The sequence below is a fragment of the Macaca fascicularis genome, chromosome 8 (assembly GCF_037993035.2).
Source record: "Macaca fascicularis isolate 582-1 chromosome 8, T2T-MFA8v1.1".
In the NCBI taxonomy this organism is placed as follows: domain Eukaryota; kingdom Metazoa; phylum Chordata; class Mammalia; order Primates; family Cercopithecidae; genus Macaca; species Macaca fascicularis.
Genome location: NC_088382.1, coordinates 152,559,015 through 152,571,412, shown reverse-complemented (window position 1 = coordinate 152,571,412; position 12,398 = coordinate 152,559,015). Strand labels below are relative to the sequence as shown.

The 12,398-nt window shown below is 52.2% G+C and overlaps 1 protein-coding gene across 1 annotated transcript; it reads left to right on the top strand.

Moving 5' to 3' along the window:
- The first annotated feature begins 4,661 nt into the window (after nt 1-4,661).
- CYP11B1 (cytochrome P450 family 11 subfamily B member 1) lies at nt 4,662-12,182 on the top strand. Its single transcript, XM_005564197.5, has 9 exons — nt 4,662-4,912; nt 5,299-5,454; nt 7,287-7,486; nt 7,625-7,828; nt 8,115-8,269; nt 8,639-8,805; nt 9,208-9,286; nt 9,366-9,563; nt 10,034-12,182. The coding sequence occupies exons 1-9, from the start codon at nt 4,674-4,676 to the stop codon at nt 10,145-10,147; spliced, it is 1,512 nt and encodes a 503-aa protein (XP_005564254.2). The 5' UTR covers nt 4,662-4,673; the 3' UTR covers nt 10,148-12,182.
- The last annotated feature ends 216 nt before the right edge of the window (nt 12,183-12,398 follow it).

Sequence of the window (12,398 nt, the reverse complement as noted above, 5' to 3'; positions counted from 1 at the left end):
GATGAGAGTGGGCATGAGAAAGCGAGGGGGAAAGTGCCACATTCTTTTGAACAACAGATCTCATGTGAACTCAGATGGCTTATTCTCTACTAAGGGGACACTCTCAGCCATTCATGAGGGATCTGCCCCCATGATCCATTACCTTCCACCAGGTCCCACCTCCAACACTGGTGGTCACGTTCCAACATGAGATTTGGAGCGGACACACATCCAAACCATATTAAAAATTTTTAAGATATCACTTACTTCCCACCATATAGAAAAATCAACTCAAAATGAATTAAAGACTTAAATGTGAAACCTGAAACTGTAAAAATCATGGAAGAAAACACGGAGGAAAGAATCCACAACACTGGTCTTTGCAAATTTTTTTTTTTTTTTTTTATATTAACACAAAACCATAGGCGACAAAAGCAATGATAGACAAATAGAACACATCAAACAAAAAAAATCTTCTGGGCAACCAAGAAAGCAATCCACAGAGTGAAGAGAAATGGGGGCTAAATACCTGCAAATCTATAACTGATAAGGGTTTAATATACAAAATATATAAGGCACTCAATTCAATAGCAAGAAAACAAGTAACTGGACTAAAAAATGGGCAAAGGACCTGGATTATCTATTTCTCAATCTATTTCTCAAATTCCCAGCCTCAGATATTTCTTTATAGCAATGCAAGAACAGTCTAGTGCAATAAGGGTCTAATTTTATTCTTTGCCTATGGATACCCAGTTTTCTCAACACCGTGTGTTGAAGAGACTGTCCTTTTCCCTGTGTATATTCTTGGCATCTTTGTCAAAAATCAATTGACCTTAAATGCATGGATTAATTTCTGGGCTCTGCGTTCTGTTCCATTAATCTATGTGTCTGTTTTTACGCCAATACTCATCTGTGTTGGTTACTATAGCTTTGTAGTATATTTCAAAGTCAAGTATATTTCTCAAAAGAGGATGTATGAATGGCTGACAGGTATGTGAAAAGGTGCTCAACATCAGTAATCATCGGAGAAATGCAAATTAAAACCACAATGAAATATCACTGGCTCACGCCTATAATCCCAGTACTTTGGGAGGCCAAGGCAGGCAGATCATGAGGTCAGGAGTTTGAGATCAGCTTGGTCATCGTAGTGAAACACTGTCTCTACTAAAAATACCAAAATTAGCCAGGCATGGTGGCACGTGCCTGTAGTCTCAGCTACTCAGGAGGCTGAGGCAGGAGAATCACTTGAACCTGGGAGGCAGAGGTTGTGGTGAGCCAAGATCACGCCACTACACTCCAGCCTGGGCAACAGAGTGAGACTCTGTCTCAAAAAAAAAAAAAAAAAGAAAAAGAGGAAGTATCACATGACACTGGTTAGAATGGCCTCTATAAAAAAGGGGGAAGATGACAGTGTTGTGAGGATGTGGACAAAGGGGATTCTAGTATCCTGTTGATGGGAATGTAAAGTATCACAGCCATTAGGGAAAACAGAATGGAAGTTTCTTAAAACTTAAAAATAAAATTACCATATGACCCACCCATATCATGGTGCGTCTATACAGATAAAGGAAATGAAATCAATATGCTGAAGAGGTGCCTGCACTCCCATGTTGATGGCAGCACTATTCACCATAGGCAAGACATGGAATCACCGTAAGTGTCCATCCACAGATGAATCAAGAAAATGTGGAATATAGACACAAAGGTTTTAATTCAGCCTTAAAAAATAAGGAAATCTATTATTTGTGACAACATGGGTGAACCTGGAAAATGTTATGTGAAATAAGCCAGGCACAAAAAAGGCAAACGGCAACACACAATCTCACTTATATGTGGAATCTAAAAAAGTAGAACCCACAGAAGCAGAGAGTGGAAAGGTGGCTACCAGCGGCTGCGGGCAGGGAGGCAGAGGTGTGTGGAGGGCTGCGGTGGGGAGGCACTGGTCAGCAGGTGCAAAGTTTCAGTTAGCCGGGGAAAAAAGGCCAAGACACTGATGATGCCACACGGGAACCATGGTTAATAACCATGGACTTGAAAATCTCTAAGGGAGTAGACTTGATGTATTCTAAACACACAAAAAAAATCTGAGCTAATAAACATATTATTTAGCTTGATTGTGGCCAAAATTATATTTCAGCTTTTATATATGTGGGGAAAAGAAAGAGAGATCACACTGTTACTGTGTCTATATAGAAAGCAGTAGACATAAGAGGCTCCATTTTGTTCTGTATTTGAGATGCTGTTAATCTGTGACCCTACCCCCAACCCTGTCCTTGCAAGAGACATGTGCTGTGGTGACTCAAGGTTTAACGGAGTTTGGGCTGTGCAGGGTGTGCTTTGTTAAACAAGTGCCTGAAGGCAGTATGCTGGTTAAAAGTCATCACCATTCTCTTAATCTCAAGTACCCAGGGACACGTACACTGCCAAAGGTCGCAGGGACCTCTGCCTAGGAAAGCTAGGTATTGTGCAAGGTTTCTCCCCATGTGATAGTCTGAAATATGGCCTCGTGGGAAGGGAAAGACCTGATCATACCCCAGCCTGACACCCATGAAGGGTCTGTGCTGAGGAGGACTAGTATAAGAGGAAAGAAGGCCTCTTGGCAGTTGAGATAGAGAAAAGCATCTGTCTCCTGACCGCCCCTGGGCAATGGAACATCTCGGTGTAAAACCGATTGTATGTTCTGTTTACTGAGAAAGGAGAAAACCGCCTTAGGGCTGAAGGTGGGACGTGCTAGCGGCAATGCTGCTCTTTATGCACTAGAAAGGTTTATGGAGATGTTTGCATATGCATATCAAGGCACAGCACTTTTCCTTAAACTTATTCATGTCACAGAGATCTTTATTCATATGTCTTACTGCTGACCTTCTCCCTACCATGATCCTATTATCCTGTCACTTCCCTTTTCTAAGATGGTAAAGATAATGATCAATAAATACTGAGGGAACTCAGAGACCGGTACCGGCGAGGGTCCTCTGTATGCTGAGTGCCGGTCCCCTGGGCCCACTTTTTCTTTCTCTATACTTTGTCTCTGTGTCTCATTTCTTTTCTTTTTATTTTATTTTATTTTATTTATTTTGTATTATACTTTTAAGTTCTAGGGTACATGTGCACAATGTGCAGGTTTGTTACATATGTATACTTGTGCCATGTTGGTGTGCTGCACCCATCAACTCATCAGCACCCATCAAATCGTCACTTACATCAGGTATAACTCCCAATGCCATCCCTCCCCCCTCCCCCCTTCCCATAATAGGCCCCGGTGTGTGATGTTCCCCTTCCCGAGTCCAAGTGATCTCATTGTTCAATTCCCACCTATGAGTGAGAGCATGCAGTGTTTGGTTTTCTGTTCTTGTGATAGTTTGCTGAGAATGATGGTTTCCAGCTGCATCCATGTCCCTACAAAGGACACAAACTCATCCTTTTTTATGGCTGCATAGTATTCCATGGTGTATATGTGCCACATTTTCTTAATCCAGTCTGTCACTGATGGACATTTGGGTTGATTCCAAGTCTTTGCTATTGTGAATAGTGCCACAATAAACATACGTGTGCATGTGTCTTTATAGCAGCATGATTTATAATCCTTTGGGTATATACCCAGTAATGGGATGGCTGGGTCATATGGTATATCTAGTTCTAGATCCTTGAGGTATCGCCATACTGTTTTCCACAATGGTTGAACTAGTTTACAATCCCACCAACAGTGTAAAAGTGTTCCTATTTCTCCACATCCTCTCCAGCACCTGTTGTTTCCTAACTTTTTAATGATTGCCATTCTAACTGGTGTGAGAAAACCTAGGTAGTACCATTCAGGACATAGGCATGGGCAAGGACTTCATGTCTAAAACACCAAAAGCAACGGCAACAAAAGCCAAAATTGACAAATGGGATCTAATTAAACTAAAGGACTTCTGCACAGCAAAAGAAACTACCATCAGAGTCAACAGGCAACCTACAGAATGGGAGAAAATTTTTGCAATCTACTCATCTGACAAAGGGCTAATATCCAGAACCTACAAAGAACTCAAACAATTTACAAGAAAAACAAACAACCCCATCAAAAAGTGGGCAAAGGATATGAACAGACATTTCTCAAAAGAAGACATGCATACGGCCAACAGACACATGAAAAAATGCTCGTCATCACTGGCCATCAGAGAAATGTGTCTCATTTCTTTTCTCAAGTCTCTCGTTCCACCTAACAAGAAACGCCCACAGGTGTGGAGGGGCAGGCCACCCCTTCAATATACATATTTCAAAACATCATGTTGTACAGGATAGATGCATGTAACTTTAATTGTCAACTAAAAGTTAATGAAATAAAAATTTTAAAAAGTAAAAAAATACATGTGGTTTAATACAATTAATGCCAACTCATTCCCTTGTTTTTTGCTATGAACCTTGCAAGGAGATGAATAATCCAAGGCTCTTGGATAAGATAAAGGCCCCATCCATCTTGCTCCTCTCAGCCCTGGAGGAGGAGGGAGAGTCCTTCTTCCCCTCTCCCCCCTGCTCCGCCCCCCGCTCCATCTACCCTCACGCACCCTCAATCAGTCCCCGCCTCCAGCCCTGACCTCTGCCCTCGGTTTCTCAGGCAGGTCCAGGGCCAGTTCTCCCATGACGTGATCCCTCTCCGATGCAGGGCACCAGCAAGATAAAGGACTGGGGCTGAACAGGGTGGAGGGAGCATTGGAATGGCACTGAGGGCAAAGGTAGAGGTGTGCATGGCAGCGCCCTGGCTGTCCCTACAAAGGGCACGGGCACTGGGCACCAGAGCCACCCGGGTCCCCAGGACAGTGCTGCCCTTTGAAGCCATGCCCCGGCGTCCAGGCAACAGGTGGCTGAGGCTGCTGCAGATCTGGAGGGAGCAGGGTTATGAGCACCTGCACCTGGAGGTGCACCAGACCTTCCAGGAACTGGGGCCCATTTTCAGGTAAAGCCCTCCCTGGCCCTCGCTGGGAACACCCAGAGCCCTGCCCCTGCTGCCCAGGACCCTGCCGGGCACACAGCACTGCTGTTCCCAGCAGGCCCCGGCACTCTGCATCCTTTGGAGGATGGGGAGGGAGTGCAGCATGTGCTGGTCTGTGGCTCTGCCAGTGCAGGGGATGGTGCAGAGCAAACCCCAGCTTGCTGCAGAGAGGGCAGGACTCAGAGGCACTAAAGTTGAGAGGGTCCGAGGACCCAGCAGGAGGGCTTCAGCTGTGAAGCCGCTAATCCAGGAGCCAGGAGGGTGGACAGGAGACACTTTGGATTGGGAATGCAGAGTGCGGCCGGTGGGAAATGACCCCGTCCAGCAGTGCCTTGTGCTTGGCCTCACAGGTATGACTTGGGAGGAGCAGGCATGGTGTGTGTGATGCTGCCGGAGGACGTGGAGAAGCTGCAGCAGGTGGACAGCCTGAACCCACGCCGGATGAGCCTGGAGCCCTGGGTGGCCTACAGACAACATCGTGGGCACAAATGTGGCGTGTTCTTGCTGTGAGGGGCGAGTCGGGAGCTGAGAGCTGGGAGCAGGGTGGGCAGCCTGGGCACAGAGAGGAGGCAAGAGAGGCAGGACCTGAAAACACATCCGCCCTGGGCCTCTGTGGTGGGCTGTGAGGGTGAGCACCCAGCCCGGAGGATGGCCATCCTGTGGGGTCAAGTCTGCCCTGCAGCTGCGGGAAGCAGGACAGTGGTGGAGAAATGGGCACGGGCACCTCTGCAGAGGAGAGAACGCAGAGCAATGAGCCCTTCTGTGTAGTGAGAACCCGCTCTGCACCGACCCCGGCGGCTTCTTTCTCTTGCGGGCTGAGGACTCTCCTTCCCATGGGTCAGAAAACTGAGGCCCTGAGAAGGGGACTCCCACTGGCCCAGTTTACAGGCTGTGAGTGCTGAGCCTGCTGTTCACTGGGGCTGCAGCCTGCCTCAGGGCGCTCGTGGTCCCTGCTGTCCCAGCAAACTTTCTTGATGGGGACAGTCCCAGGCAGGAGGCAGGTGGGGACGCAGGTGGCTGGTGGCTCCATTGTTCTCAGAAGCAAGGCACGAGGTGGGGCGGTTGATGACACTGGCCCGTGGAGAGGGCCATCCTCTCCTGGCCCGTGGAGAGGGTGGTGCCTGGTCAGGTGGACAGGGAGAGGCTGGTGCTTGGAGTGGGTCACCTGCAGGGATGTTGCCATTAGGATGGGGGAAGGACTGGACGAGGATGTCACAGTGGCAACAGCCCCCACTCCACGGCAGGAGGATAACGCTCTTGGGAATAGCGGGATTTAGGTAAAAGGGCACCCGTGGGTAGGAACCTTCACTGAGGCTGGCCTATAGACAACATCTGGGTGGGAGTCAGGACCCAGGAAGGCAGGTCCAGGAGGCTGGGTACGCATAACAGAAGGAAGGAGAGTGCTCCTGTGTGTGTGAGTGTCTTGCATCTGTGCACATGCTGTGTGTTCCTCTGTACCTGCATATGCACATGTGCTGTGTGTGCATGTGCGTGTACACAAGTGTCTGTGTGTGCATGTACGATGTGTGGTGTGTGTGCACGGGTGTCTCTGTGTGTGCATGTGCAGGTGCCGGCATGGGTGTAGTGTCTGTGCACACGTGTACATGTGTCTCTTCACACATGTGTGTTGAGGTCTTGCACGGGCACACGTGTGCTTGTGCGTCTTCTGCCTGTCATCACTGTCAACTCGGGACAGCAGCCAGCTGGACATAAAGGAGTTTTGTAGAAAGTTGGCTGACAGGGGAAATTCTACCCCACCATTCCCTGGGGGCATCCATGGAGACCCAACGCATTCTGGGCTGTGGGTGAGGATGGCATGAGGCACAGAGCTTGGTTCCTGCCCTGCAGAAGATGCAGACACTTCACAGGAGCTGTTGCCCCAGAGGCACTGTGCCCAGGACAGGGAAGGGCAGGGAGGAGAGGGCAGCCAGAGTCTCTTCCCTCAGGACACGGTGTGGGTGAGGAGGGCAAGCTTGACAACAGGGGTCAGTTCCTTTCTTGCAGAAAATCCCTCCCCCCCACCACAGGGAGGGCCTGCATGGGTGAGGTGGTGCCCAACTCGGGGTGCCAGGTCCCAGGAATGACCTCAGTTACCCCATCAGCACCTGCAGGCAAAAGCTACCGTCTCACCACTGCTTAGACCTGAGTGGCCTTTGCCCAGCACCTGGAGGCTGCTCTAAGAAAAGGCTGCAGCTCGAACACAAACAGGCAGCTTCCACCAGGGCCCCCAGTCAGCTCCCTGCAGGCCGATTTCCCTTGGGGACAAGGAGGATGGGATATGGGTCAGGGCCTGTGTCTTGCTGGGGCGGCCTCACAAGCTCTGCCCTGGCCTCTGTAGGAATGGGCCTGAATGGCGCTTCAATCGATTGCGGCTGAACCCAGATGTGCTGTCGCCCAGGGCTGTGCAGAGGTTCCTCCCGATGGTGGATGCGGTGGCCAGGGACTTCTCCCAGGCCCTGAGGAATAAGGTGCTGCAGAACGCTCGGGGGAGCCTGACCCTGGATGTCCAGCCCAGCATCTTCCACTACACCATAGAAGGTGTGGGCCAGGTGGGAAGGTCCAGCCTCAGAGACCCTGGAGTGGCCAGGGGACGGGGGCAGGGGACTGAAGGGAGTGAGGGGAGGCAGCCAGGAGGCCCGGGGCTTCCTTGTGCTCAGCAGTTCATCCTCCCCGCAGCCAGCAACTTAGCTCTTTTTGGAGAGCGGCTGGGCCTGGTTGGCCACAGCCCCAGCTCTGCCAGCCTGAGCTTCCTCCATGCCCTGGAGGTCATGTTCAAATCCACCGTCCAGCTCATGTTCATGCCCAGGAGCCTGTCTCGCTGGACCAGCCCCAAGGTGTGGAAGGAGCACTTTGAGGCCTGGGACTGCATCTTCCAGTACGGTGAGGCCAGGGACCCAGGCAGTGCTATGGGGAAGGGACGCCATGGGGGCCCACTTTGTTCCTCTCTACCACCCAGCGGGGAATGGAGGTCACAGGGAGGGGCCAGGGCTTCCTCACAGTCCTGCCAGGGAGATCGGTGTGAGTCTGGGGCTGGGCTGGGCCGATTCGGGAAATTTGGTGTGAGAGCAAGGAGACTCGTGTGTTGGGGCAGGCTGGGCAGGAGGAAGACACTGAAGGACGCTTCCCAGTACCAAGGTCTGAGGGCTGTGTCCCGCTCCCCGGACAGGTGACAACTGTATCCAGAAAATCTATCAGGAACTGGCCTTGAGCCGCCCTCAGCAGTACACCAGCATCGTGGCGGAACTCCTGTTGAATGCGGAACTGTCGCCAGATGCCATCAAGGCCAACTCTATGGAACTCACTGCAGGGAGCGTGGACACGGTCAGGCCGGCAACCAGCTCCACCCAAAGAGGGTGATGCCAAGTCTGGTTCCCAGACACTGCCTGCCAATGCCACATGGCACCCACGTGCCCCATCCCCAGGCTACGGGCCCCACATTTCTTCCTTGATATTGTGATGTGATAAACACATTTGCAGGTTGCCTTGGTTCGAATGGGGGTTCCTTTCTCTGGAGGACTCAGGGAAAGGGGTTTGGATGGGAACTGGGATTTGAAGTCTTGGGCCCCAGGGCTCTGTCGTGCTCAGGGCATGCGTGTCTCCACCCCTCACAGGGAGGTTGTCCTGGGAGGGGTGTCCCGGGGGCTGAGTCCTCCTGTGCAAGGTCTGACCCTGCAGCCATGGCTCCCGCAGACTGTGTTTCCCTTGCTGATGACACTCTTTGAGCTGGCTCGGAACCCCAACGTGCAGCAGGCCCTGCGCCAGGAGAGCCTGGCCGCCGCCGCCAGCATCAGTGAACATCCTCAGAAGGCAACCACCGAGCTGCCCTTGCTGCGGGCGGCCCTCAAGGAGACCTTGAGGTGGGTGCTAGCTGAGCCTTCCCTGTGGCCCTGGCCCCTGCTGGAGAGCAGCCCCCACTGGGTGGTGGCAGACAGAAGCTGGGCTGATAAGCAGCGTCACCCAGCAGCCCATTCCCCCTGCACCTGCTCTTCCTCTCCCTCAAGGACAGGGAGCTCTTCTTCCTCTGCAATCTCTCTTCAATGCCCTGGGATTAACGTGGGGCATGTCCTTCTGGGCTTGGGGCTGCTCAAGTTAGGGGAGGTTTGGCCGGGCTCAGCAGGTGCCAGGAAACACCTTCCTCACGACCTGGGCTTTCCGTGGGCCGGGGACCTCTAGTGGTGGGTCTTGGGTAGGAAGGCTGCAGAGGGCACGGGAAGCCCCGTCCAGCTGAGGACCCTTTCTGTGGATGCCCCCACCTCCAGGCTCTACCCTGTGGGTCTGTTTTTGGAGCGAGTGGTGAGCTCAGACTTGGTGCTTCAGAACTACCACATCCCAGCCGGGGTGAGTGAGCCCCACACCCCTCCAGCTGAGAACCTCCCTCCCCAATCATTCCCTGATCCCCGCTCTGCACCGTCCGCAGACACTGGTGCGCGTGTTCCTCTACTCGCTGGGTCGCAACCCCGCCTTGTTCCCGAGGCCTGAGCGCTATAACCCCCAGCGCTGGCTAGACATCAGGGGCTCCGGCAGGAACTTCTACCATGTTCCCTTTGGCTTTGGCATGCGCCAGTGCCTGGGGCGGCGCCTAGCAGAAGCGGAGATGCTGCTGCTGCTGCACCATGTGAGCAGGCCGGGACTGGGGAGGGGCCTGGGCGGGGTCCAGGCAGCATGGGCGGGGTTTGAGCAATGTGGGAGTGGCCTCGGAGGAGTGGGCGTGGCCTGCATGTTTCCTGGACCGGGTAGGGGGGTTACTGGGAGAACCTGGGCGAGGTTGAGGCTGTGTAGGTCCTGGGCAGAAGTTGGTATGGTGAGGAGGGTACCATCTGGGTGAGGCTGCTGTTAAACAGAGTCAGGTGGGAACTGGGGAAGTTGGGTGGAGCCTGTACAGGATAGTGGGGCTTGGGCAATACTTGGGCTGGATACATTCTGGGTCTGGGCTGTAAGATGGGGCTGGTCAGGAATGAAAGAGGTTGGGGCCCAGGCTGCTGTTCCCCCTTCAACATAATCCCTGCAACTTTGCGGGTCTGAGGAGGCTGCACCACGTCTATGGGCTGTGAACTATGCCAGATGGCAACCTGGCTTCTGTCCTAGGTGCTGAAACACCTCCAGGTGGAGACACTAACCCAAGAGGATATAAAGATGGTCTACAGCTTCATATTGAGGCCCAGCACGTTCCCCCTCCTCACCTTCAGGGCCATCAACTAATCACATCTCTGCATCCAGGGTCCCAGCCTGGCCACCAGCCTCCCTCTCTGCCTGACCCCAGGCCACCCCTCTTCTCTCCCACACACACAGCGTCCTGAGCCACCCCTCTGTCTAACCAGCCCCAGCACAAATGGAACTCCTGAGGGCCTCCAGGACCAGAGTTTGCCAGGTTAAGCAGCAATGCCAGGGCCCAGCTGGGGAGGATCTTTCTGACAGGGCCTGACCTTGTCCCCAGCCCCACCTGGCCCCTTCTCCAGCAAGCAGTGCCCTCTGGACAGCTTGACTCTACCCCTCCCAACGCTGGCTCCAGGTTCCTCGTGTGGCCATGCAAGGGCACCGTGATTCTGTCCCTTGCCCTCCTGCCTACTCTCACATGTCCCTGTTCCTCTCCCCTGGCCACGGCCTCTGTGCAGACTGTGTCAGAGTCATTAAGCGGGATCCCAGCACCTCAGAGTGCAGTCAAGCTCCCTCCTGCAGCCTGCCTCCCAGGCAGCTCGAGCATGCCCTGAGCTCTCTGAAAGTTGTCACCCTGGAACAGGGTCCTGCAGGGTAGAGTAAAAAGACCCCTGTGGTCACTTGTCCTGACACATCCCCACTTTCAAGTAATACAACTGAGTCTCGAGGGACGTGTGTTCCCCAGCTGATTGCGTCAACCTCATGCCCCAGGCCTCGTCTTTCATGGACCAGACCTCGTTCCAGCAGCGAGTGTTGGGTCCTCTGCTTCCCGTGCTGTCCCCTGGGGAAGGTCCTGAGGATGCTGTGAGGAGATGGAAGGGTCATGTGGGGTGGGAATCTTGGGTGTGGTTCCAGAAATGTTTCTGGAAACAGGAGAGACAGGATTGGGCCAACAAGGACTCAGATGCCTTTTATTCACTCATTTTTCTGGTTGATATGGAGCCATGCCATGTGCCACGACCTGGGGTGGGCACAGGGATGCTGCAGTTCCCAACATGAACCTGCCTTGGGCCTCCTGTGCTCCTAACCCAGCAGAGAGAGTTGACCCCTCTTGAACTGGCCACTCCACAGTTCTCCCGTGCAGGGAGAGAAAGCACCCAGGTTGAGTGCACGCCCAGCCAGACTGTCTTTATCTCCAAGGATTTTCGTCAGGGTAAAGATAACCGCAGCCAGCTCCTGGTGGCTGATGAGGATCAGAGCGTTTGTTCCCCCATGAAAGGGGAAACCCCTATGGCATCATTCCAGTGGTGGTCAGTAGTTCCAGGACGCCCTGCAGGACTCAGCCAGTACAGGGAGAGGAAGTGCCCCAAGTTGGGAGCACACCTAGGTAGAGTTCTTGGTGTTAATCTATTCAGGCTGCTCTAAGAAAATGCCATAGACTGGGTTGCTGACAAATATTAGAATTCTATTTCTCTTGGTTCTGAAGGCTTAGAAAGCTAAGATCAAGGTATCAGCAGGTTCTGTGTCTGGTGAGGACCCACCTCTTGTTTCACAGGTGAAACCTTCTTGCTCTTTCCTCACATGGTGGAAAAGGGCAAGACAGTTCCAGGAGACCTCTTTTATAAGGATGCCAATTCCATTCAAGAGGCCACTGCCTGCATTCCCTTCCCTTCTCAATGGCCCTGCCCTGCCATTACCATCACCTTGGTGACTAGATTTCAGCCTATAGATTCTGGAGGCAGACCCAAAAATTCAGATTAAACTATTCTGCTTCTGGTTCTCTAAAATCTACATCCTTCTCATATACAAAATACATGCGTTTCTCCCCCATAACCCCAAATAATCTTAACTCATTTTAGCATCAACTTTAAAGTTGTAGTCCAAAGTGTAATTTAAATGTTATCTGAGTCAAATATGGATAAGACTCAAGGTACAACTTATCCTGAGTCCAACTGTTCTTGCTGTGAACCTATGAAATCAAACATGTTACGTGCTTCCAAAATACAGTGGTTGGAGAGGCATAGGATAAACATTCCCATTCCAGAAAGGAGAAACAGGAAAGAAGAAAGGAGTAACAAGTTTCAAGCAACTCCAAAATTGAATGTGACCAACAGCATTAAACCTTAAGCCTCAAGAATAATCTCCTTTGACTGGATTTTCCATCTTCTGAACATGGTGGTGCAGGGATTGTTTCTCCTGGGGCTTCAGGATGCTCTGCCCCCACAGCTTTGCTGGGTGCAGCCTGGCTTGCAGCTCTCATGAATTGGAGTTGCATTCCTGCAGGTCTCCCAGACTGGAATCAGGCACGGGTAGCTCCACCTGCCTGGGATCCTGGGTTGTCCTGCTCCGCTGGCTC